Source organism: Ambystoma mexicanum, chromosome 1p, assembly GCF_040938575.1.
Source record: "Ambystoma mexicanum isolate Mex_15411 chromosome 1p, UKY_AmexF1_1, whole genome shotgun sequence".
Lineage (NCBI taxonomy): Eukaryota > Metazoa > Chordata > Amphibia > Caudata > Ambystomatidae > Ambystoma > Ambystoma mexicanum.
The window spans coordinates 387097767-387123488 of NC_090921.1; the positions used below are offsets into that span (position 1 = coordinate 387097767).

General features: G+C 48.5%; 1 protein-coding gene across 2 annotated transcripts in view; it reads left to right on the top strand.

Moving 5' to 3' along the window:
• The first annotated feature begins 332 nt into the window (after nt 1-332).
• LOC138570729 (SURP and G-patch domain-containing protein 2-like) overlaps nt 333-25722 on the top strand; it is a 187242-nt gene continuing 161852 nt past the window's right edge. Inside the window, exons 1-2 of one of the 2 annotated variants that reach the window (XM_069649140.1) lie at nt 333-482; nt 1147-1275. In XM_069649140.1, coding sequence (XP_069505241.1) covers nt 1152-1275 — 124 coding nt within the window. In that variant the 5' untranslated portion in view covers nt 333-482; nt 1147-1151. Of the gene's footprint in view, nt 774-1146; nt 1276-25722 lie in introns of both variants that reach the window. The other variant, XM_069649141.1, reaches the window with a different exon arrangement.

Consider the following 25722-nt stretch of genomic DNA (forward strand, 5'->3'; position numbering starts at 1 on the left):
TCTTTAATAGAATCATGACTTTACGAATTTGTGGAAAATATGTATTTGTTTTTACTGTACCACATACATTTACAGAACTAAAAATACAAGGGCCAGTTGTATTTGTTTTTACTGTACCACATACATTTACAGAACTAAAAATACAAGGGCCAGTTATGTAAATCATTAAGGGATTTAAACCCATGTCTTTTCTTACTTCTACATTTCATAGTAGCATAGTTTAGCCAGCGCAATTTTTGGCTGAAAAAACACAAAGGGTTACTTTGGAAACCAACTGATTCCACGGCCACTCCTTATTTCAGTCCTTCCTTAATGTCCATAGAATTCATTCTAGGGCGGTTTTTTCGTATGACGTCACATGCGCGACTCGTGGGCGCGCGTGGAGGTCTTGCGCAGTGGAAGTTAGTGAACGCGCATCCGACGGCCGTGCCAGTAAAGGGAGAGTGCGATTAAAGCAGCCGTCTATCTTGTTGATATTCTTGGTAAGGTTTCTTCTGCACACTTCAATTCCACTGCCAGGGACATTCAGTGCAAGCCGAATGGGACATAATCCTATGTTTATGCTTTTATAATCTCTGCCCCCATGGAGTTCCGCCATTTTGCATTTTGAGTCGTGGAGAGATCTTATGTGTTCCCGCTCTCGTTCGGTCTGTGGTCCAACCCCGATCGTGGTAGAAAGCATTTTCGCACCCCATGAAAGTGCCCGCGCTGTTATGACCATTACTAATACCAGTGTTCGAAATCGCGAGTTTCAGTTTCTCCACGTACATATGGTGAGTTGGCAAGTATGTTTTTACAGGCCTTGCTCGTTTATTCTGTGTACTGGCCAATCCCGCGCCTCTGTAAAATTACCTCTTTTGTGGCTCAGTGGGTCTTCTCCGGAATCGCCCCCCCCCCCCTTTTCAGAGATGCTTCCATCGGCGCCTCTTGGCATCCCAAGAGGCCACCGGGAAACTCATTACATTAAATTCTTTATTTCACCCCCAGGTAACGGCACCCAATAAAAATGTTTTAGGTAACGTTACAAACGGCTATTCGTTGTGCCCCTCTCCAATCCGTGTTGCGATGCTCCGTAAACGACGACACTTAATTGTATATATCAAAATATATTTTATGCTAAAATATACTTATATATTTTTGTTGCAGTGGTAATGATGCCGGAGCACAGAGTTACCCGGGATACATTTGATGCTTTAGTGCTAGATAAAATTCGTAACTATCGCTTGACCAAGGATGAGGCAATTCGAGAAACTCTCCGTGAACTACAGTTGGCAGGTATTTACCTTTTTGTATTTTATTGGTGTAAGCGGATGTGCTTTTATCAAAAAATAGTGTATTTCTCACCGCTGTATAATCGGAGAAAGGATACATGCATAGTTTTGTCCACTCCTGTTTTTTTAATTTACAATTTTGGGAACTGTAATCCTGGGTTCATAGTCGGGAAAACCTCAACTATATATATACACTTCAGAATGTGAAATTAAACCAGGGTGGACTGGCGTCTCCAGGCGGGAATAGGGCATGTATGGTGATAAGAGAGGTGGGAAATTCGAAGGTGCTCCTGTATTTACATTTATTTTCATTTGAATAACGGATGTCAATTTCTAACAGAAATTACTTGCGATAACTCGTTTAGATCTGGTTAGAGGCAATCCCAAGAACGGTGTGTGTAAAATGGCACAGCTATGTGAACAAGTGGTCCGCCCGTTTATGGGGCTGTAAACAAGTGGCGCATATAATGGGGATAGAACAATAATCTATGTAGTCACTTTTACAAGGTAACTTTTATCATGCAGTGAAATTTGCCGTAGAGGCCACAACTTATCAGCATCCCATAAACCTGACCCTGCTGACTCGATCCTCTGCCCAGCATTTCCACGTACTGCTTAACCCTACTGCCTGCTACTGCATACTTCTCCCACATGAAAGATATTGTCAATACCTCCCGCGGCCCGGCGGGACGTCAGACCCTTGGAACTATTCTGACCCTAGCCTTGTCACGCCTAGTCACTTGGTCCTTTTTAGCCTACTGCACTGCTAATCTAGGTGCTGCACTTCAGCCCACTGAGCTGTCTCAAATCTAGGTGATGCCCTGCTCTGTGCTGTTAGCCCCCTGTACTGCTGCCTGCGCTTTAGCCCACTGTACTGCTAATCTAGGTACTGCATCTCAGCCCACTGTGCTGTCTCAAATCTAGGTGATGCTCTGCCTTGCGCTTTTAGCCCACTGTGCTGCTAATCTAGGTACTGCATTTTAGCCCACTGTACTGCTAATCTAGGTACTGCATTTTAGTCTACTGTGCTGTCTCAAATCTAGGTGATGCACTGCCTTGCGCTTTTAGCCCACTGTACTGCTAATCCAGGTACTGCATTTTAGCCTACTGCACTGCTAATCTAGGTACTGCATTTCAGCCTACTGCGCTGTCTCAAATCTAGGTGATTCCCCGCTCTGTGTTTTTAGCCCACTGTACTGCTGCCTCAAATCTAGGTGATGCACTGCCCTGTGCCTTAGCCTACGGTACTGCTAATCTAGGTGCCGCATAGGTATCTGCCACCCAGGCCCTACCTCCAACCTCCGAATTTAAGTGAACCCTGTTTGCACATGCATCTTAGCCCTACGTTTGAATCCCTGAATTTAGATGAACCTGTTTGCACATGCATTTTAGTCTCACTCCTCATTTCTGAATATGAGTGAACCTTGTGTACCTAGACTCATTAGCGCAGCCGTTGTGTTGCCTTAACAAGCCATTGTGCAGCCCACATCTAGCCACGGTGTTGCCCACACCTAGCCAGTGTGCCGCCCATACCTAGCCATTGTTACCACTGCCCATACTTAGCCACTGTGTTGACAGCCATTGTACGCTCTATAGAATGATCCCCATCCTCTTCCACCTGATCACCCTTTGCCCTACAATGACAACAGCAAACCACCCACCGCAATCTATGCCTACTGCAACGTCAAACTCTGATGACGAGCCCCGACGGACCAGCACCCCAGACACTAAGCCACAAACTATAGAGATAAAGATACCTACCACCCACCACCCCATAACAAATATCCCATGCAATACCTTAAGTAGAAATGCAAAATTACGATCTAGACTACCCAAAATCTATGAACCACTAGCCAGGCTAGCCACCAAACCTAGCAATACAAGAAACCACCAACGCAATGCCCCCAAACTAGACACCTCTCCCACCAAAAGAGATTCCCACGCCGACAGTCCCACTAACAACCACCGCAAATCAAGCAACAGACCCACCATCAAGCAACAGACCCACCAAAAAGAAAAGCCATGTCACCCCTGCGACACCCAAACCAAACATACCGCTGAAGGGTGCCCTCATTAATGCTAGATCATTGATAGCACATGCCACCCAAATAGGCGATTATGACCTTCTAGCCATAACGGAAACCTGGCTTCACCAAGCAGCAGGACCCGATTTGATGCTTGCCCTGCCCCCTAACAACATTCTCAGAGAGGACAGAACCAACTCTCGAGGAGGCGGCCTAGCCATCATCGCTAAAAACAACCTCGCCATAACAATGTAAATGCCCTCAATCACCAAATCTTGTGAATCCTTAACCGCCAAACTCTCAACATCACCCTCCCAATATATCAATATACACCTCATCTATAGGCCTCCAGGTCCCAATGGAACCTTTGAGGAGGACGTCTCTATGATCCTCTCAAATAATCTAAAAAACTAAACGCAAGCCATCCTCCTGGGAGACATGAACTTAGGTTTCAATGACCACAAAGACTTGCAAGCGACTAACATTGCCAATGTCATCACAGAACTGGGATTTACCCGAAGAATCTCACAACCTACCCACGAAAAAGGTCGAACACTCGACTGGGTAGCCAACCACAAATGTAATGTAACAATTACCGATGTCTGCCCACACATCTGGACAGACCATGCACTAATATCCTTCCTCATAAATGAAAACACCACCCAACCCAAGGAAATTGTACTGCCTCCCCCCTCTACCGACTAGAAATAAAAAAAAATACATAACTACTGACAAACTGCTACCACTTATCCTCCTAACCCTAAATTCCTTATCTGAATCGCTAAACCCAACAGCCCTAGTGAACAAATTCAACTCAACCATGGCTACAGCCTTGGACACTATCGCCCCGTTGAAAATGCGAAAAAGCAAGCCCAGAGCACACTTAAATACTTGGTTCACCCCTCACCTCAAATCCCTAAGAATTGAAAAATGCAAATGCGAATCCGCCTGGCGACTAACTCCATCAGAGACTAACAAAATAGTTCTCCTCAGTGCCTCTAAGATCTAAGGAAGGCCAAAAAAGAAAACTTTAACAAAATATTACAGGCTAAGTCTGGAACCAAAGAACTATTTCTTATACTAAAGTAACTTGAAAACCCTATCCCTGCTCCAGACAACTGCGATAAAAATAAAACGTGGTGCTCCAACATCCAAAAAGCTCTAAATAACAAAATTGCCATACTCCAAACCAAAATTGAGAAAAAGAAACAAACTATACCCACCTCCACCAAGCCAGAACACAAATTCAACTTCACCAAGGTAACAATCCTGGAGATTGAAAAAATAATACTCTCGCTCAAACCAACTAACTGTCGAGGCGACATATGCCCAGCCCAACTGATAAGACGCGGCCAGAGACCTTTCCCCATTTATCAGCAAACTTATTAATGCTTCCTTTGCATCAGGCCTATACCAGACAATCTTAAGCAATCATGGGTCCTCCCCCTCCTTAAAAAGCAAACCCTGGACCCCGCCATCCCGACTAACTACAGGCCAATCACCACAGTACCATTTCTGCTAAAAATCCTAGACGGAGTGGCCTACCTACAGATCCAAAAATAGAGAAGCACCAACTATTAGGTACCAGACAGTCAGGCTTCAGGCCTCAACATGGCACCGAAACTGCACTTATCGATCTCAAAACCCAGGTCGATGAGCTGAGAGATCTTGGAAAAACTGCCCTACTCCTCCTGCTGGACATCTCAGCGACATTTGACCCGATGGATCATGATGTGCTTTGTACCCACCTGGAAACCGTGGCCCACTTCTCCACACATGCCATTGCATGGATTAGGTCGTTCTACGCGGCAGAACCATGGGGGTTTTCTCCACCTCTGCAGCGGCTGACCCAGTACCTATCACATGTGGCGTCCCCCAGGGATCCTGTGTCTCTCCGACAATGTATAACATCTTCACGAAGCCCCTGTTCGATGATCTGGACCTTCTGGGTGTCACCTACACAAACTGCAGATGATTCTCATCCCACTTTCGGGGGATTATGAACAGGATTTGGCCTTGGCGAACAGAATATACCTAATCATCATTCAGGCATGGATGGCCCGTCATGGTCTATGCCTGAATGATGCCAAAACGGAACTCATCATACTGGGGAACACACAAAATATCAAAAAACTGAACGGTGACTACTCATTTGTCATAGATGGCAACACCATTAAAGTAGCGAAAGAAGTAAAAACACAAGGTTTTGACCTCGACTCTTACCTCTCCCTAACAAAGCAGGTGAACGCAATGGCCTCTAGCACCGCTTACACCTGTAAGCTGATTAGAGCAGCTAAACCATATCTATCCACCGCCAGCTGCCTCACCCTATCAAGAGCCCTGGTATTATCCAAATTGGACTACTGCAATGCACTATACATAGGGTCCAAAAAACACACGCTGCAAAAAATCCAAACCCTGCAGAACGCCCTTCGAGCCGCCCTAGGAATCCCAAGAAGAGAGTACATCTCAGACGTCAGACAATCTAATTGGCTATCCACAGCTGACAAAATTAAACTCAAAACAGCATCACTGACTTTCAAAAGTATTAATGACCTAGCCCCCAAATACCTAACAGAAAGATTCAAAAGGAGAACTTCTAACAGACCTACCAGAGAAGCATACACCAACCAACTAGCCGTACCCCCATTTAAGCTGCACCGAAGCCCCAGACAAGATGGCCCCCGTCTCCATGGAAGCACAATCAACAAAATGTGCTCCTGAAATCACCGCCGCGGGCCCGTGTCCCGATTCGCTGCCTCACCCCGCCCACCCCTCCCTTCCTGCTTTAAATGGAGGGGGAGAGGGCCGAGAGGCGAAGCCGAGCAGGGAAGGCCGTAAGGAAAGGCCTCCGGTGCTCTTTGCAGCTCGAAGTCTGCCGTTTGCCGCGGACACCTACTGGAACCACAAGGTAAGGAGTCCCGCACTCCGGAACTACCCCACACACTCGCAAAAGGCGAGACCGTCTACGCACACGTACTCTACCTAGCGTATTGGTCACTCTGCCCATCCCCACAAGTGCACGCAATGCACGACTTCAGTCGAGAACCTTAGCTACAACTAACCGAAAGGCCACCTCCCCAGTACTGCATCTATACCATAAACTAAGCCGCACATCGAAGCTGAGCCCACTTATCAAGCACCACCGTGAGCCATTTGCATTGGCTACAATGTCTAAGACTCTTGTTAATGTGTCACTCACACGTATGAATGAAATTACCGCTATTTGCAATTCTTCTACCACTGCCTTGCTACCTAATGATGCAAATGCAACTTTCTGTGTCTATGACCCCAGAAAACATGCCCCCCACTGGTTTGAATGAAATTACCGCTATTTGCAATCCTTCTACCACTGCCTTGCTACCTAATGATGCAAATGTCACTTTATCTGTGTCTATGACCCCAGGAAACATGCCTCCCACCGGTTCTGATGTGCCACCCTCGACCATCAATGTCACCCCTGAACCACACCTCAAATGTGCTCTCATCAACGCCTGCTCCATCAATGCGCATGCACTAGACATCCACGACCTTATTACCACCCTAGATCTAGATCTTCTAATGGTCACCGAAACTTGGCTACATGGAGCCTCAGGCCCCGCCCTATCCCTCGCTCTCCCACTTGGCTATGCCATCACGAGACAAGATCGCATGACCACTGGAGGCGGTGTCGCACTCCTAGCCAAAGACTCAATCACCATCAGAAAGGCTGACAAAACTATCAACAATAACAGCGACTACCTTCAATTAAAACTCACCATCTCGCACCAATGCACCATCACCCTACACCTCATCTATCGACCACCAGGCCCCCTAGGAGACTTCCAGGCCTCCATCACCCACCTCCTGGCGGACAACCTCAAAAAGTCATCCAAAGCCATTCTCCTTGGAGACATCAACCTTGGCCTGAATGACGCCAAAGACCCCACAGCCAAAGCACTTGACACAGCTCTAGCCACCCTAGGATTCGTCAACACCATCAATAACCCCACACACGCCCTAGGCAGATCACTAGACTGGATCGCCCACCACAATTGCCCCATCACAGTCACGGGCAACACCCCCACCCCATGGTCCGACCACCACACCATCACCTTTAACATCCCCACCACTACAACCACATCCCACCCCCCTCCTCCCTTGCCTCCTGCCCTCACAAGGAGTGCCAGTCAACTGACCAAAGAAAGACTCCTACCCTTCTTACTGGGACCTGCCTTCACAGCCCCATTCTCCAACGACCTAGAAACTCTGGCAAAAAATTATGATAGGGCCATCACAGCAGCAATCAATACCATCGCCCCACTTACCTCGGAAAACCAAACCCACTAGACACGCTAATGCGTGGTTCACCCAAGACCTTCTAAAACTACGCTCCGACAAAAGGGCAGCATTAGCTCTCTGGCAAACATCCCGGGATGAGAAAGACAAACTCAACTTCAAATCCCTTGCAACTAATTACAAGAAAGCCATCATTAAAGCCAAAGCTAAATCCTTCGAAGTGAGAATTACTGAGGCCAAGTCGAACACCAAGGAAATGTTCGCCATTTTCAGGGAACTTGAGAACCCCACACCCACCCCCCAAAACTTCACTAAGGACAAAGAATGGTGTGACAACATCCAAACAGCCATGTGCAATAAGATCAGCTCTCTCCAAGCCAAAATCTTGAACACCAAACTAACACTATCCACCCACACTACACCCTCCCCACCACCACTGCCCCCATCACCCACTGAGGCCCCACCCACCTTCTCGTTTAAAACCATCCAAGAAAACGACATGATCAACATTATGAAAAACATAAAACCCTCCAATTGCAAAGGCGACCCCTGTCCTGCCTCCATCATCAAAGACTGCGCAGACACCCTGGCCCCTTTCCTAACAGCCTTCGTCGACGCCTCTTTCACCACAGGGAGAGTCCCCGCCTGCCTAAAGGAAGCATGGGTCCGACCCCTCATAAAGAAACCCACACTTGACCCCACCTCCCCTAATAACTACCGCCCCATCACCACTGTCCCTTTCCTCCTCAAGATTCTAGACAAAGCAGCTTACCTGCAGGTCCAGCACTTCCTCGAAGAACAGCACCTCCTTGGACTGAGACAATCCGGCTTTCGCCCTAGGCATGGGACAGAGACCGCCCTACTCGACCTAAAAAACCAAATGGACGACGCAAGGGACCAAGGCAAACCTGCCTTGCTCCTTCTCCTGGATCTGTCGGCAGCTTTTGATCTTGTAGACCACAACATCCTCTGCCACCACCTCTCCTCCACAGCCAACTTCTCTCAAGAAGCCATTACATGGATCACCTCCTTCCTCCAAGGCAGGACCATGCAGGTCTTCTCTGACCTAGCCACTGCATCACCCTCTATCATGCTATGTGGGGTGCCCCAAGGCTCCTGCCTCTCCCCCACCCTCTACAACATCTTCACCCGCCCCCTCTTCCTTGACGCCATGGGCATCTCTTGCACCAACTACGCCGACGACACACAGATCCTTCTCACTCTGACAGGCGACTATGACACGGACTCCGCTACCCTCAACATCTACAACACAATTCAAATGTGGATGGCTATCAACGGCCTCTGCCTTAACTGACAAAACTGAGCTCCTACTCGTAGGCTCCCCTGACACCATCAAGAAACTTGACGCTCAGTTCAGTCATTTCACCATTGACTCAATCATGATACCAGGACTTGACACGGTAAAAACATTAGGCGTCTACTTAGACTCCAATCTATCCATGACCAGACAAGTAAACTCCATTGCCTCCTCGGCCGCTTACCATGCAAAACTCCTTAACGCAATCAGACCTCATCTGTCAAAAGACACTTGCACTAACATTGCCAGGGCCATAACCGGCTCGCGACTTGATTACTGCAATATTCTTTTCCTTGGGACCTCCAACAAAAATCTTGAGAAGCTCCAAGTAATACAGAATAATGCCCTACGCGCTGCACAAGGCATTGCCAAGAGAGCACATCACCGCTGCCAGAAAAGCATCCCACTGGCTCCCCATAAAGGAGAGGATCCTATTCAAGGCTCTAAGCATCACCCACAAATGTGTCCATCTTGCCGTCCCAATGTACCTCTCCCAGAGGATCCACCTGGTCTCCTCCACAAGACCCACTAGATCGCTCTATGCCATCATGCTCTCATTACCTAGGGTAAAAAGGACCAGAGCAGGGGGCTCCAGTTTCCCGTACCTCGCTGCCGTACACTGGAACACCCTCCCTAGCTCCCTGCGCTCTGAACCCTCACTGACCGCCTTTCGGAAAACCCTGAAAACGACCCTGTTCATCTAACAATTACATGGCCTAGCCCTCATAATTGTATTGTATGATGTATTATGTGGTATATCTGATCACAGGTCACTGCCTCACTGTAACTCAAGGCACAACCTGCACACATTGTAACTAAGTCTTCCTTGCAAGTAACAGCGCCACAATGCCCCTGGGCTGCCTGCGCGCTATATAAATTTAATAAATAAATAAAGCTGAGCACAGCCGGAGACACCAGCTTCCCTGTCAAAGCAGCCCAGCTATGGAACTCCCTCCCATCATCCTTAATATCTGTCCAATCTTATCCACACTTCAGACTCAATTGCATTAAATGGCTCAAAGAAAATGACCTATAACCTACTAGACTAGGACTATCCACGTCTGACCCACCTGTCAATCTGCAGCCGAACGCATACCGCGTTCATCACCCGCTTAACCTACCTTGCTTCCGACACTCAATGCTTACTGTGTACACATCCCTGTGCACACTCTCCTGCGCATGTAACCACGCATACTGTCATCACTTACACATTTCAGGAAGGTTACAGGGTGTAGCAATAGTAACTGTAACACGTACATTGTCATCACTTACTGTTAATGCACCTTGTAACCCTCCTGAAATGTGTAACTGTAACATGTAAGCTTAAAGTATTCTTGAACACGCGCCCGGATACCCTCGGGTCTGGCGCGCGCTACAAATAAAATAAACATAAACAGTAAAGCATGTGACTTATAAAGTTAATATTAACCAAAGGAATCGCTTTTAAATATGAAAAATTTACATTAATGAGCCTTATTGAGGCAGTGATGGGCGTCGGGTAGGGAGAATGGTGGAGAGGAGGTTCCTAGTCAATGCATCAACTGCCAAACTGTCGAATGCCATACCATTGGGAAAAGGCATCGGATGCATTGCATTAAAAAAATACATTTGTTTAATGGGTGGGTCCCCAAACCCCTGCCCCCCTTTTTTTTTTTTTTTTTTTTAAAACTAAACCCCTTACCATTTAGAGAGAAAAAAAGCATTGAATGTATTTTTTTTCAATGGTATGGCCTTCGACTGTTTGACAGTCAATGCAATGACCAGATGCTGGGAGAGGGCAGGCGAGCTTGCTATTTAGCAAATAAGTGAAGTTTCAATCTAGCTCTGGCGAGATCCACAGTTGGGCTGGCTTTGGATGTTCTGGGCAGTTGGTTTCAGTGGAGTAGGGGAAAGAGCGGAAGTGAGAGATGGCAAAGGGGGAGATATGGGACTGAGGTGTTGAGGGCAGAGCAGGGAACGAGATTGTGGGTAAACTGAGATACAATCAGGCTGGGACTGAGGCACAAGGCCATTGATGGCTTTGTACAGTATCAGGGGTTTGAAAAGTGGGTACCTGTAGCTAACAAGCAAGTTATCAGTGGGGGATGATCTGGGTAGAGTGCTTTGTGCAAAGGGAGGAAAGAGTAGATATCAAGGCCAAGGAGTAGGCTTGAGCCGTAGTCGTTTACTGAGCATGAGAGTGAAGATTAGTGGTTAGTAAGAAAAGGCAGAATTTTCCAATAAGTGAGGGTGCTAAAATACTGGCATCTGGGGCAGTGGCAGGGGGTGGGGGAGCGAGAAGGTCAGGTGGGAAGGTGATGGGGGTGATATCGGAAGCCGAGAGAAAGGAGCTTCTTGCAGTTCAGCATGAGACGTCAGACAGCCATCTAGGGAAGAATTGAAGTGAGACAGGTTGTAATCTTTCAGAGGTGGCTTGAGTTAAGGCGGGAAATGATATATGGCATTTATAACGTGCCCGTACACAAGTGTTTCTAGATGCCACAAGATAAGAGGGAGGTGGGAAACTTGGGGAAGACAGAAAACACAATACTACTAGGCCTTGTCATTTGGATCGTGCAAGTGCAACACTATAAGCACAAGGGGTCGAGCGGGGGTGCAAGGGAGAGGGGGGGGGGAGGGGGTTCAGCCAGGGCCAGCGTTGCTCTGTGTAGGGCAGGTGGCAAGGCAGGCTGTAGGGCTTAGTTACAGCCCCTAAGTGTGCGGTAGGCCAGGGGGCAGTGCAAGGAAGACTTGTCGTGGAGGAGCGTGGTACTCGGCGAGACTCTGAGGTAACCAAGCAACCAGTTGGTGCAGCAGACCAGTAAGTTACTATGTGAGCGAGAGGGAGAAGGCAGAGGAGAAAAGGAGGGTCTTGAGCTGCTTCTGGCGCTTCAGGTGGTCCTTCTCAAGTCTGAGAGTAGTAAAGATACACTGACACTAATGTGGGCACAGCACTTCTCACAGCTGCTGCTGCCAGCATCTCTTCCCACCACCACCATCGTGTATTGCCTCCATGGGTGCTGGTGCTGTTACTGGAGATCCTAGAAACACCTTTCGACTGACAGAGAGGTGAAGCGCTGCATGTGGCTCTGAGGTGCAGAAGTTCGTAACTCTTCACCTTACTGCAGACTCGGGGGAGGAAGTGTGTTGCTACTGCTTCCTGGACAGCCCATTTACATCCCTAGGTTAACCCCGACATAGAGAGGCTCAGCTAGAAAGGAGGCAGGCAGTGGCCAGATGTTCAATACCATCTGTGCTAGGGTTTGATACCTCGCCACAGCTCCAGGAACGATGGGTGGAATGTGCAAATATGGAGCTATTAAATACAGTGGAGTGCACCCTGGCAATGACCTCGGTCATCAGGTGCTCAATTGCTGTCAAGTGTCGACTCCATGTCCTGATGTCACCTTCATGACAGTCCTGGTTTTATAACTGAAGCCACTCTGCATGTCACCGTGACTAATGGAACAAAGTGAAACAACTCCCAGAATGTAAAGCACTGTTGCCTAAAAAGAGACTGTTTGGTGATGGCTCACCTCATCTGCCCCCTTTTCCGGACTTTTCTTCCCGGTCTTCTGGTCCTATGTGGGTTTCTCCAGTGATTTGGGATAGATTCTCCCCAGTAGTCCTGTATGGACTGCTCGCTAATCTCTTGCAGGATTCAGAGCAAGGGACGAGCAGCCCCGGCTGCATTGAAGACCTCACTACACACTAGGGCGTTCCAAAAATATTTTAGTTTAATCAGCAAAAAGATCAGTCAACGCTAAAGGATAAGTCTTCTAGGGCAGAGGTACAGCGGGTCAAGAACAAAGGTCCAAGGACTAATCCTTGGCGGACACAAACTGGGTCGAAGTTGCAAGTTTACAAGATTTTATAGGATTGATTTTCCAGGTAGGTGATCCAGGCAAGAGCAGCTTTGTGGCCTGGTTCTGGGGTGTGAGAAGGAGAGGAGTGGCTTGAACGTCCTAAAAGTTTGCTGTGGTGGACGTTATAGGGGACTTTGGAGACCTACATCAGCCCACTCTCGCTACAGAAGCCAGATTGAAGTTTATCTCTAAGGCCTTATCCTCAAGGCACTCAGTGGTCCGGTCGAAGATCATCCGCTTGAGGACTTCTGAATCGCGGGGAAGAGGAGAAACTGGGACATAGTTGGCTGGGATGTTTGGGTAGGCAAAGGGTTTCTTCAATGGCAGATTTGATTGAGGACGGGATCCATCTGTGAGGTGTGGAGGGTAGGGTTAAAGAGCTCTGAGAGATGTGTGCGACAAAGTCCCATACCATTTGGGGACCCAAGGGGTCCATTGGCGTGCAAGCGGGGTTGGCACTGCAAGTAGAAGAGTAGATAGGTGGTGAACAGGAGGAAGATGGGAGTGCAGAGTGTCATGAATTTTAGAGGGAACGTAGTGGGCAAAGTCACTAGCAGAAAGGGGAGAGGTGGTGGATATTGGCTGCGGGGGTGAGCAAAGATGAAGTTTGGGGGTGGTGTTTGCAAAGGGGGGCGATTAGGTTTGTTAAGTAGGATTTTGTAGTGGTTAAGACGGCAAGGGAATTCTTTTTACTGTAATTTATGTCAGTGTAGCGGGTCGCAGTGCATGTCTGTTTTTGAGGGTCTGAATTTCAAAGGTGATCTAAGGCTGGGAAAGGCAATGTGTGAGCAGGCTATTTTTGGTCAGAGTGAGTCATGCATAGTGAAAGTCAGAGATGGCCCAGTAAACAGAGGCATGACTAGGGATAAGAGACAGGGCATCAGTCCTCACATCGAGGTAAGGGGCTAGAGAGTCCCACCTGACATTCCACTTAGTCATTTGAGGGGGGGTGAGTAGTAGATGGTGGGGGGATCGAAATGTTAAAGTGAACAATGGGGTGATCCGAAGGAGGGGGGGGGGGTCAAGAGTTCCCACCAAAGTGGGTAGGCTGGTAGTAGAGTGACTGGTCCGATTGGGGGGAGTTAAGTTCAAGGCAGCTGGTTGCAGAGAGCATGGTCGTTTAAAGTCCCCCTGCATGGCAGAGGGCATGTTGGTAGGAAGTGACTAGAGGCGAAGGTGGGAGGGACCAGGGATTCAATGGCGAGTGAGAATGGTAGGAGGGAGGAGCTCAGTAGTGGCATTTAACAGGTGAAGAGTTGTTGGCAGATGGGCATAAAGGGGCAGTGTTGAGGGCCTCATTAATAAGGAATCCCAGACCAGCGCCCTTCCCAACAGGTTAGTGGAGAGAAGGTAGCAGTCATGTTTCTGACTGCCTCCTATTACCCTCAATGTTCACTTTGTGCAAAGTGGTCAGTGATGTAGGGGGACTTCTTAAAGGGGGTTGTGCATTTCAAATGTTCAGAGGTTAGTGATTGGTGGGGGAAGAGGGGGTGTTGTGCAGTAGGTGAGGGAGAATGATGAGGTTGGCGATCGGAGTACAGAGCGTCTTATTTGAGAGGTGCGGGTACAGGGGGAAGGAGGCAGATAGGGTGGCTGGAGAGTGATGCAGAAGTTGCACCAAGTTGAGGCGAGAAGGTGAAGGAGAAGAGTGAGTAGAAGGAGGAATGAAGCAGTCTGGATGCACAATGAAGGGTATGAGAAATAGGCAAGTGAAGACCATGAAGATGGGGCTCAATCTGAACTTCAGAGCATGGGTAGGTGATTGAGAAGAAGCAGGTGAAGTTTGAGTTGGACTAGAATGGGGCTATAGGTAACCAAAAAAGTGTTACCGGGCCCAAAATAGCATTGTTCTTGATCCTATAATGGTAGCCTCCACAGTGAAGGCATTTTATTTATTTTTGCATTTATAACCACACACAAAACCCAGAGGCATCTAGGCACTAGTTACGTAATGTACTATGCACTTTATGTAAAGTGCAAGAATACACATGGGTTACAGACAAAATTGGCGTGACTACAGACTGGCAAAGCAGCCCCTCCTGTTGCGGGGGGCTTAAGGCCTCTAGACAAGCCTACAAGACAAAAAAGGTGTGGCGCTACAGACTGGCAAGGCCTCACTGTTGAGGCCGATTTTCTTTTCCATGCTCCTGGTGGAGAGATGTATCAAATGCGAACCTGGTATTGTGACGAGGGAGCTGTAGGTAGACGAGTGGTCTAGGCGAAGTCTGGAGAGGTGGCGAGTTTGTAAGGAGTCCACAATGGGCACACAGTGAAACAGTCCAGGAACACGCTTGGACAAACGGGTATAAAATACTTCTTTACTTGTGGCCATATAACCAGTGAAAGTTGCCTACAAACAGGTAATACTATCAAACAACACTAATGGATACATATACACAATCACTGGAGTAGGGCAAAATGCATATCAAGCCCCTGAAAGGGAATGTACAGATTAGTATAGTATAAGCACTACAGGTCCACAGAGATACAGTCCCAGCTTCAAAAATCCATCTTGGATTTATGGCGCCTTGTGCCCAAAAGATCAGCAGAGCTCCATACAGTTTTGTGAAGCTGGAAAAAATCAATGTAGGGTCTCTGGGGTCCAATGAGCAGTTCCCAGTTTTAAGGGATGTTAATCTAGCAAACGTGCCCACAATGTTTGGAGTGCATGTGTAAATGAGCAATGGCAAAGTCAAACTATTACAAAAGTTATCAAAACTTTTAGCGGGAGGAGACAACCAGGGGGGCGCAGGCATGATGGCCGCCTGAGCCGAGAGCTCTCATCCCAGGCCCGGGAAACCTGTGGAGAAACAAGAACAAAAGGGCCCCAGCCCGTTAATGGTGCTGCGAAAAGGCCGTCGGAACCAACGCCCTACATAAACGACCGGAGTCTGGAGGTGCCCCAATAACTAGCAATACGGGTGGGATCCTGGGCGCCCTTTTCACCGCTGGAGAGGGAAACGCTGGAGGGGTCCTTCCAAAGATGGGCCACGACAAGATGCACCACTTGACCTGAGCGACTTGACCCAATGCTCCCTCTATACGGACCCTCTTCCCATCTCGAGCATGGTCCACACACTTGGACCCAGGACCCCCCAGAACCTGGGCGGCCCGCCCCCACCAATGGTCGCAGTGTCGGGCCCAGGAGGAGCTGAGGGTCCCTGGTGGGAGACCCAGGCACGGGGGACAGGCGAACAACCTGCGGCCCACCCATAATCAGATTTCCCCCACGGACTTAATAACCACGGGCAGGGTAACCCAACCACCGGAGCCACTGAAACATCTACGAGGGAAGAATTTGGAATAGGCTGATGGCACGGCCATCCTCATAGACGAGACACGGGCTACACCCACGTCCGGCCTCGGCACAACCTCTGAGTTGGAAGGAACCCCTCTTCAGATTCCAATTCTGAGCCGGAGAAGACGAGATGGCTTCCGGAGGCCTTTTCGCCCCTGCACCGGACCTGGCCGTGATCCAGAACAACATCAAATGATCCTAGAGGAAATCCAGGGGATAAGAACGGATGTGGGAGCCAAGTTGGCAGACCTCACAACGAAAGTTAACACTGGAGGAACGCATGGAAGGGGTTGAGAACAACCAAACCTCCACTGCACTCCTAGAGACTCAAATGGAAGCAAGGTTTATGGAGGTCCAACGTCGCAAAGAGGAACTACGATTCAAGGTCAGAATCGGAGGGAGAGAGCCCGCTTGGCCTAGAGGGCAAGGGGCACGACATCATACGGATTATTCTTGGTACAGATGGCGTCGAGGAGATCAAAATGGACAGAGTTCACTGTGCGGGAGGCGGAGGCAAGGGCCCTCGCTCAGTGCTGGCAAGATTACACTACTACAGGGACAAGGCTAAGATCCTAGAAAAGGCCAGGACCCTGGAGGGTCATGGAAGACTAAGTGATCGGGCTGGCTCCTTGGGCGGCCGTGATGTGAGGGACCCTGTTCGAGGCCCCAGATACTTTCAGGGGCAAGGCAAAGGTGAAAGGGGCCCGCAAGTTTTAAAAAAAATTAGACGCTCCTGTCCGGCTGCCGAGGGGCACTTAAAATAATACTGAAGCTGTGGAAAAGCTCCTGGCCAAAATCGCCTACGGTTTGCTGGCCACGCATGAGGGCATTGGAGATGCAGAGGGTAGAGGCCCCAAAGTACCACGTTCAAATGCCACATTGGCGCCAGGTTTGCTCCCGAGTTTGAGGAGCCAGTTGAAGTTCACTTATGGAAACTGAAGAGTGGATGGGCTGACGGTCCTGGAGGGGGTAGGGAAGAGCGATGAGATCTTGGTGGGGTCCCCACCGACGATCCTAATAAGGCAATGGCTCCGACACTAAGTCGAAGCTGGGGAACCCCGACAAACTGCTTTACCCCTGGGGCTGGGGAAGAGACCCTGGTAGTTCGTTGATCAGTCCGGACGATCGTCGAGGGATGAGGACTAACTCCTCAAAGGGGGGGGGGTTAAAAAATGGGGGGGGGTTAATAAATGGGAGAGGGGGTGGGAGACACCCGCTAGGGTTAAGGGGAAGGGGCCAGTTGGATCGAGCCTGGGTTCCTTGCTTCACAGTGGGCTCTACACCGGAAACTGAGGAGCACAAAGAAAGCGAGATCAAGGACGACAGACAATGGTTGAAGGCAGGATAGGCACACTGAATGTCAAAGGCTTAAACTCCCAAAATAAAAGATCATGGACAACCTGTTCCAAACAGTTGATGGTACTTTTCCTACAGGAAACCCACTACAAAAGGGTAAAGAATCGACGGTTAAGGGAAAGTAAATTGGGAGCAACTTCTGGGCCTCTAGCAGAAGTTCAAAGAAGGAAGAGGTAGGCATTCTTCTAAACAAAAGTATGGAAACTAAAAGGGGCTTCGGGGGGCGATTCCTGGGGATTTAGGGCACCTGCGAGGGGGAACGCATCCCACTAGCCACCCTATATGCGCCCAACTCGGGTCAGATACGTTTTTTTACCCAGATCTTCAGGCTAATGGATGAGGCTAATGGATGAATGGGCAGCGGGGACCATGATACTAGGTGGTGACTTCAACCTCATAATGGACCCCAAACTAGACTGGTGGGCGTCAAGAGGAGCCACCAAAGACAATTTAGCCTTACAGACGCTATTGGTAGACGTATGGCGCAAGGCATGGCCAGCTCCGGGGGGGTGCACACCCCCCCACACATTACACCTACACGAGAATTGATCTGCTCTTAACCTCGGAGGAAGGGGGAGGGGTGGCCACGCTCCCAGGGTGGAAGCAATAACATGGTCTGAACGCGAGTTATTAGTGGCAAACTGGTCGCTGCCGTGTCCCCGAGATCCTCCCGTTGGCATTGTAATGATACTCTCCTGAGGGACCCGGCCTTCAGAGACTTCCTAAGGAAGGAAATGGTAGCCTACTTTGAAACAAATGATAATGGGGAATCCGACATGGTGATGGTATAGGAGGCCGCGAAGGCCACATTCCGGGGTCTCCTGATAGCTGAGGGCTCCAGGCGCAAGCGAGAGAGTGGGCCAATTGAAAACAAGATCCAAGACGAGCTGAAGGCCCTGCGCGCAAGGCTGGGCCTCAATGGGGAAACCCTCCTGGTAGAGATGCAAGAGAAGCGACAGGCACTGCACACGGTCCTCGTAGGGGAAGTGGTCAAGAAACTGAGATGCACGCGGCAAAGATATTATGAAAGTGGGGATAGAGTGGGGACTCTCCTGGCACGCAGGGCTAGGGGATGTAGAATGGAAAGAAGGGGGGGGACCCTCCAGAGACAGAAGGAGCAAATAGTAGATTGCTTCGCTGACTTCTACAGGGAACTCTATACAAAACAGGGGGGGGGTCAACAGAGAAGATTTATGCATACTTAGCGGAATACCCACTACCCCGACTGACCCGGAGCTGCAGCGACTAGAGGGGGACATATCAGTGGAGGAAGTGAAAGGCACCATTGAGGTTAAAGGTGGGTAAAGCCCCGGGGGGAAGACTGGTACATATAGGCCAATTTCCCTTCTGAACCTAGATGCCAAGATCTTTGCCAGAATTTTAGCAACTCGTTTAGAGAGTCTTTCCCCGCCTGATCCACCCAGACCAGGTGGGATTCATCCTAAACAGACAATGCTCCAATAGCATGCGCAAAACCCTCCTATTCAAGGATGGTCTTGACGCAGAGAAGGCCTTCGACAGGGTTAGTTGGGAATTCATGAGGGAGGTTTTCTCGGCAGTAGGGATGGGACCGAGGTGGCTGGGTTGGATGTCAGCACTGTATTCCGCTCCCCTAGCCTAGGTGGTCCCAAATGGGACCGAATCGAGGGAATTTCTCCTGGGGAGAGGCACTAGACAAGGCTGCCCGTTATCCCCCCCCCTAATATATGCATTGGTCATGTAGCCCTGGGCGATCTCGGTCCGAAAGGATGAGGCAATTAACTGAGTACAGATAGGGACGCTAACTGGAAAATGAGTCTCTTTGCTGACTACATCACTAAACCATCCCAGATGGTTCCCTGGGTGCTTCAGGGCCTAGCGCGCTACAGAGATCTCTCGGGATTCAAGGTTAACTTGGCATAGTCGGTGGCGTTCATAGGGGGTAATCTATCAGATGCAGAGACAGACTACTTGGGAGATCTCCCCTTCCGACTCCAGAGGGACGGGTTCCGATACTTGGGAATCCAGGTCACCAGCGACCCCTCAGACTTCTACCCCAATAACTTATCCCACTCTGGTCAGAAGTAAAAAGGGACGTGGAGAGATGGGCAAGCTCAGGGCTCTCATGGATGGCCCGTCTTAACCTGATTAAAATGGTGATCCTCCCCAAATTCCTATTCCTGTTCCAGATGCTCCCCGTCCAGGGACCCACGACTTTCTTAATGGAAATTAAACAAACCCTTTTGAGATTTCTTTGGGCGGGTAAGAAGCACAGGATTTCATACAAGGTTCTAACAAGGCCCAGGGAGGACGGGGGTGTGGGGTTCCCAGACCTTGAAACATACTATAAAGCTGCCCAGTTGAGGGTCCTGACAGACCATTTCACCCCCGGTACGGAAGAATAATGGGTGGCAATGGATAACAAGGTACTTGCCCAGTCATACTAGATGAATGGTTAGGAGTCCCCAGATCACGTATTCCAAGAAGGGTTTTACACCACCCGGTGCTGGGGGTCCTGTGGTCGATCTGGAAGGAGGGGGGCTATTATAGATGGCTCACAACCTGGCCTTCTCCGCTGAGTTGCATTTGGGCCCCACCGTTCATAGACCAAATAGCCGTACCTTCCGCATTCCAAAAATGGTACGAGGCCGGTCTCACCAGGCAGGCCATCTATGGGTGGAAGGGATCCTTCATGCCCCTAAAAGACCTGGAGGAAGCTTTGGGGCAAGGCAAAATATCACTGTTGCGCGCTACCTCCAACTCAAGGAAGTACTTACCGAACCTTCATGGGAGGGGGGGGGCACTCTTGGGAGAGACCTGACCGACTTCGAGAAATTGCTAATCTCCACCTGTGGCACCATGGGGGGGGGGTGTCATATTCATCTGTACAAACTCCTCCTGCTCTTGGCCCCTCTGGATCCCCTGCCAGCACGGACACAATGGGAAAAGGACCGGGCCAAGGCCAAGATGCCAGTGTGCAAAGGACCGATAGACTGTGCCTTGAAAAGTTCTCTGTGAGCTCTTTGTCCGATTTAGACACCAGTGCTCGATCCGTGGCTAAAGGTGGGGGGTGGGCTGGCGGGTGTAGGGTTATTGTTACAATGTTCCCAAGGTGAATAATGTTGAAATACAATGCATGATGTGATAACCTAAAAATGGCAAAATATGATTTTTTAAAAAAATCTTTTAGAGGGAGATAGTGGTGCAGCTAAGTTTTGCTACAACACGCCCGTACTCAGATTATTCTTAGAAATGAAGTGTCCGAGGTCTCGGCCCATGATCTCCAGGTGTTGCAGGTTCGAGCACTCAGGCCGGCGATTAATGCCGGTGCAAGGTCTTCAGTTGAGAAATGCAAAGGAATTCGATGCAGGTAAGCAGTTTCAGAGGCCGGCCACCGATGCACAGTGACTCAAAGGGATTCACTTTTCGTGGTCAAACTTGCATCCCATCTCTGGTCCCCTTGATGCTAGGGCCATAAATGTTTGCAGAGGAAAGTCTTACTGCACAAGCCGAGGACCCCCAAATTCCAGGCTCAACTCAGACCGGTGACACCTGCAGCACGGTAGCCCAAACTGAACTGGTCGGCCACTGAACGGCCCAAAGGCACTCCAAGGGCTCTTCTTCCTAGGACACCGAGCTGACGTCGAATGGATGTTGCCTCCACAAGGGTCGCAGCTCCTTCGCAGGACTGGTGGAGATATTCTACAAGATGGGCTCTACCAGGACAGCAGTGTAAGTTGGCTGCCAGGCCTCCTTCCAACAGGTCTCCGGTCTCCTTGCGTGTATTGCACCTGGACAGGATTTTTGGCTCCTTAAGTTTCTTCCAGGTCTCCAGAGTGGGCCAGGGGTATTCTTTTATTTATTTTTTAAGGGTGTTTTGTTAGCGACTTTTCTTTGCAGAGCCAGTAGTAGCGAGTTTTTCTTGTGTGGTGTGTGTTGCCTGTATTTTGTGCGGGTGAGCGCTTTTCCTAGCAGTTTAACTAGAATTACTTATAAGAGCACAATATTGATATAATGTAGCCATTCACAGGAATGCTATGGTCTTTTACACAAAAGCCTCATTGCCTGAGATTTTGTTAAACGTGTGCCGAGTGGACCAAGGCCGCCGTGTTCATAAATACTCAAAGTGGGTTGGGTAGGGGTCAAGCAACACCTAATTGTTGGCCTCTAGATTGAGACTGAAAAGTATGTCAGTACTTTTGAAAGTAAGGCGCCATGCTGAAAAGTCCTTGTGACATCCTATTAACAATTTAGAAGCCATGCTCTTTTAACTACAGGAACATCCATAAAATGTATAACTGCTATTTGTATGCCTGTTGCTGTTCCGTGACTGTCAGACATTTTGAGCATATCAAATCAAAGTAGCTTTGTCAGTACTGTTAAGTATAGAAGGGCTCACGTTGCCAATTAAATGCATTGCTGCTCTTGTGAATGTTGCTTGTACAGTGTGATGGGGTAATGAGGCAGCCACCTGATTGAGTGGGACCTTTTCCTTACTCGCTTATGTTTATCCTGACTGGGATATTTGTGTGTTTTTATGGCGTCTTGACAAAATCCCTAGGCATCTGCTTTTTGTATAGTGATGCACAGCACCCAAGGTCCCTTGGACTTCTCTGAATGTTTAAATACATTTTCTTGGGTGAACTACCGTTCCCAAGAATAGTAAGATAATCCCTGTCTTACTATTCTCTTTGTGGTAGCAGCACATGGCCCCCTATGTGGAGTGCTGGGGGGGTTACCTGGTGATTCCTATTCCATTTCTCATGTAACATGGTTTGTTGCACTACCCTACTTTAAATCGCTGGTGGCAGCAGTGTTTTAATTTTTACTACCAGTGTGCATCTTTACTGCAGGCTGGACCCTCAGCTGCAGTACAGCACCCATGGGTGTCCATTTTCCCAAAATGGACCCAGTCTTTTTTTTTTTTTTGCCATTTTCTGTTTTTCAGTTTCTTCTGGGCTTTTACCCTGTTAGTTGATGCAGGTTTGAGTCCTTTGTGTTTTACCTTTGGCTGGCTTCAACCCTGAAGCCCGCACAGGCTCCAGTGTGTCTGGAAAGGCATGAAGTGAGGGCGGGTCCGTAAAATGTCCCTGTCCTTTGTCTCTGGGCGTGTCTGAACGAAACCAGTCCTGATTGGTTGGCCGGCTGGCTGTCCTAGGAGGACAGCCACCCTGCTGTGTGGTTGCCGGCATAGGCGCTGAATCAATGGGAAATCGCATAAAAAGCAAGGTTTTTCGGAATAGAGGCAGTCAACACTGTAGAGTAACATCCGAAGAAGAAATTATGAGATGCACATTCTGGACCGCGAAGTGCCTTGTGAACCCCTGCAGCAGTGCTGACCGCGATTTTATATCGACTGGCAAGACCAGTATTGGATAACTTCCTCCATTGGGCTAATCGGACCAACTAGCATCAAGACAAGCTTCCATTTGGCGCAACCCCTGACTTGTTGTGCCTCACCAGAACTCCAGAAGCTCAATACAGGTACTGTGGGACTTGGGGTGTTCACCGTTTAGCCATAAATAGTGCCTACTATCCTGTGAAGTGCTTTTATTCCACTTTAGAGTTGATTCCAACTCTCATGCCCTGGCCTGAACAGTTGTGCTTTCTACAAAGTAGTTTACTTAAGTTACTGTGATTTCTGCCGACCTTACTAACTTTGTCAAGACTAGAAGTGTATCAGAACTATTGACTCTGACAATTCACTTTGGTTGTCCTGGCTCCATAAAGGCACCCTCCTAACCCTACTGGCTTTGGCAGTACTTGTGTTGGGAAGGGGCTGGCACCTTCCTTCATTCCCAAGCGCTTTGGAATTAGGCAATACAACTGTTTCTAAGCGGTACAAGAGTCCAGGGGGGAGGAGGGGCACTAAAAAGCAGGCAGTTATTTAACTAGAAGGTGCAAATGACTATTGGCTGAATACGTTTGTAAAATGTTAAATTCTATTTAGTTTTTCTCAAAGCAGGATAAAGAGCAGCAGGCTCTGTGCCAAAAGGAATGTGGCCGGCACTAAAAAGGGATCACAGAGCATGCAGTGTTGCGCCACTGCGGGTAAGCTCTGGCAGAGCACACAAAGTGGCTGGGCAGCAGTTAGCTGTCTTTCAAAAGCCCATATATGCTAAATGGGGATTTTAACATGCTCAATGCACGACATACAGAATTACGGAAAACAAAGGTTTCGAGGGGAATTACTGGACCAGATATTGATTAAAGTATGTAGAGTATGATGGGGAAAATGTGTCTATATAAATGTTCATAATGTAGCAAAATGGTGATAAACTAGCGCTACAGAGTATTCTTGCATAGGCTAGCAGTACGATATGGCATTTGTAACGCGCCTATACACAAGTGTTTCAAGGCATGGCAAGGAAGGGGGGACGGGGAGGTCAGACAAAGCTCTTACTAGGCCAAGTAACATTGAGATTGTGCAGGGGAGGGTGGTTCGATGTTTGTGTGCGCAGTTCTATCTCTGAAGCTTATCGAGCTCTGCATTGAGGGGGACATACAGTCGAAACTCGTGTCGTCGAAAGCTTAATACATGGCTTCCCCAATTTGTAGATATAGAATGTTTTGATGGAGACCTTCTATTCAAAGAATAAGATTAAAATTCACTTTGCCCAGTGGGATGTGATGCTGTGGGCTTGACTTCATATATTACCATACAAATACCATAGCCAGTGCGCACCCACTAGCGTTTTTACCCCAATCCTCTCATACTTTGGTCCTAATGTACGCAGGTGTGCTGCGATTTCAACCAGTAATTTACAAGTTACATGTCTCTGTGCAAGCACATGAACACAGTAAGCTGTTTCAGTGGTGGTTCTTTCTGGTTCCGTTTGGCTAAGCAGTAGATACACTGCAGTAGATACACTAACCAACTGGGCAATATTTCCCATAACGCCAGTGCAACTGAAGGACTGGTAGTTGTGCTCATTTGTGGCATATTTGACTTTGTTTCTTGCCAGCCACATCCCTGCTGGAAGCAATAGCCTACATAGAAGTAAGTAGAAGCAAGCAGCTTCTTCTGAAAAGGAAGATTGGCTGTGGCAATGGGAGACGTTTCTCAGCCACAGGGCAGCAAGATGTCAATAAGGGTGTCTGTACATGTGCCTAAGGTCAACCCAACACTCATGCAGCCTTTTCAAAATACCCACAAGACTGTACAATGCCTGCCATGGAGGGCACGTAGGGAATTCACAAATGCACTTTCAGCTCTTTGACTTGTTGCTGAGAGCTCCAACAAGTACTAGTAGTCCTGTACAGCAGCTGTTCAGATAATTGGCAGCCGCTGTCCCAACAGAATGTCCCTCCTGCCTAGAAATAGTCACTGTGCTATTAAAAATGATGTACCTGAAAATGATTGATGTGGTGCCATACGAAACAAAATCCAATTCTGCTGAGAGGCTTACCTTGAAACTTTAACCAGGGTTAGCAGTTGTGAGGAGCTGCATGCTATTTAGCTCCTGTTTGTAGCCTAGAAGAGCATGGTTAGCTTGACTGCAGCGGCTACTTCTGTCTCCCTAGACCAATTGAAGCAAAACGACCACACCCATGTGAATTTTATTGTGTGGATTTGGGACATCTATGTGACATTTAAAACCTGTGGGGGGCCATAAAAAATGGACAAAATGTTTGCATGTAATGTCGAAGTTAGCGTTCTGTTCTAGTTCCTTGGCCCTACTGTGGCAGATCCCGGGCACTGGTTAATGCTGGATACAAGTTCATTTTAGCTCCTGCCTATACACTCATAATTTTGATCCCTGGGGTGTAATAAGTGTAAATAATATTTCAGTGTACGTATGGTGTCCTAAACCCCCCCCCCCCCCCCGGGGTTAGTGGTTGTACAGTTGACACCAGGGATTTGTACATAACTGCTGTAAGACTAAGAAATATCTACACTTCCACTTTACAGCGTTTCAATCTAGCCCTTGATTCTCTTTGCGTCAATACCGACTGCTGGTTTAAGTGTTCAAGCAGCCATTCCAACCTAACAGTTGCTCTCCATATGCTTGTGCTGTCACAATCTCGACTCTTCATATACTGCAGGGCAGACTGCAAGAAATTCAGGTCAATCGGATGGTATTTGTGTCCTCCTAAACGGCGACTTTAGTGCAAAGCTTGAGAGCTTACGCACTGAAATGTCTGGGCAGTTTATCAGTTTTTCTGCACGGCTGCTCAAACTGCCTGCTATGTTGTACCTTCTGCACTTCGCAGCAATATCATTTCTTAATGTAAAAAGTTACTCTAGCTGCTCTGCCGCCCATCCCGAAAGAGATTCTTACACTTCAAAATTGTACTTCCAGCTATCCCTAATCATGGAGACGAGCATTACAAATATATTCAATTTACTTCT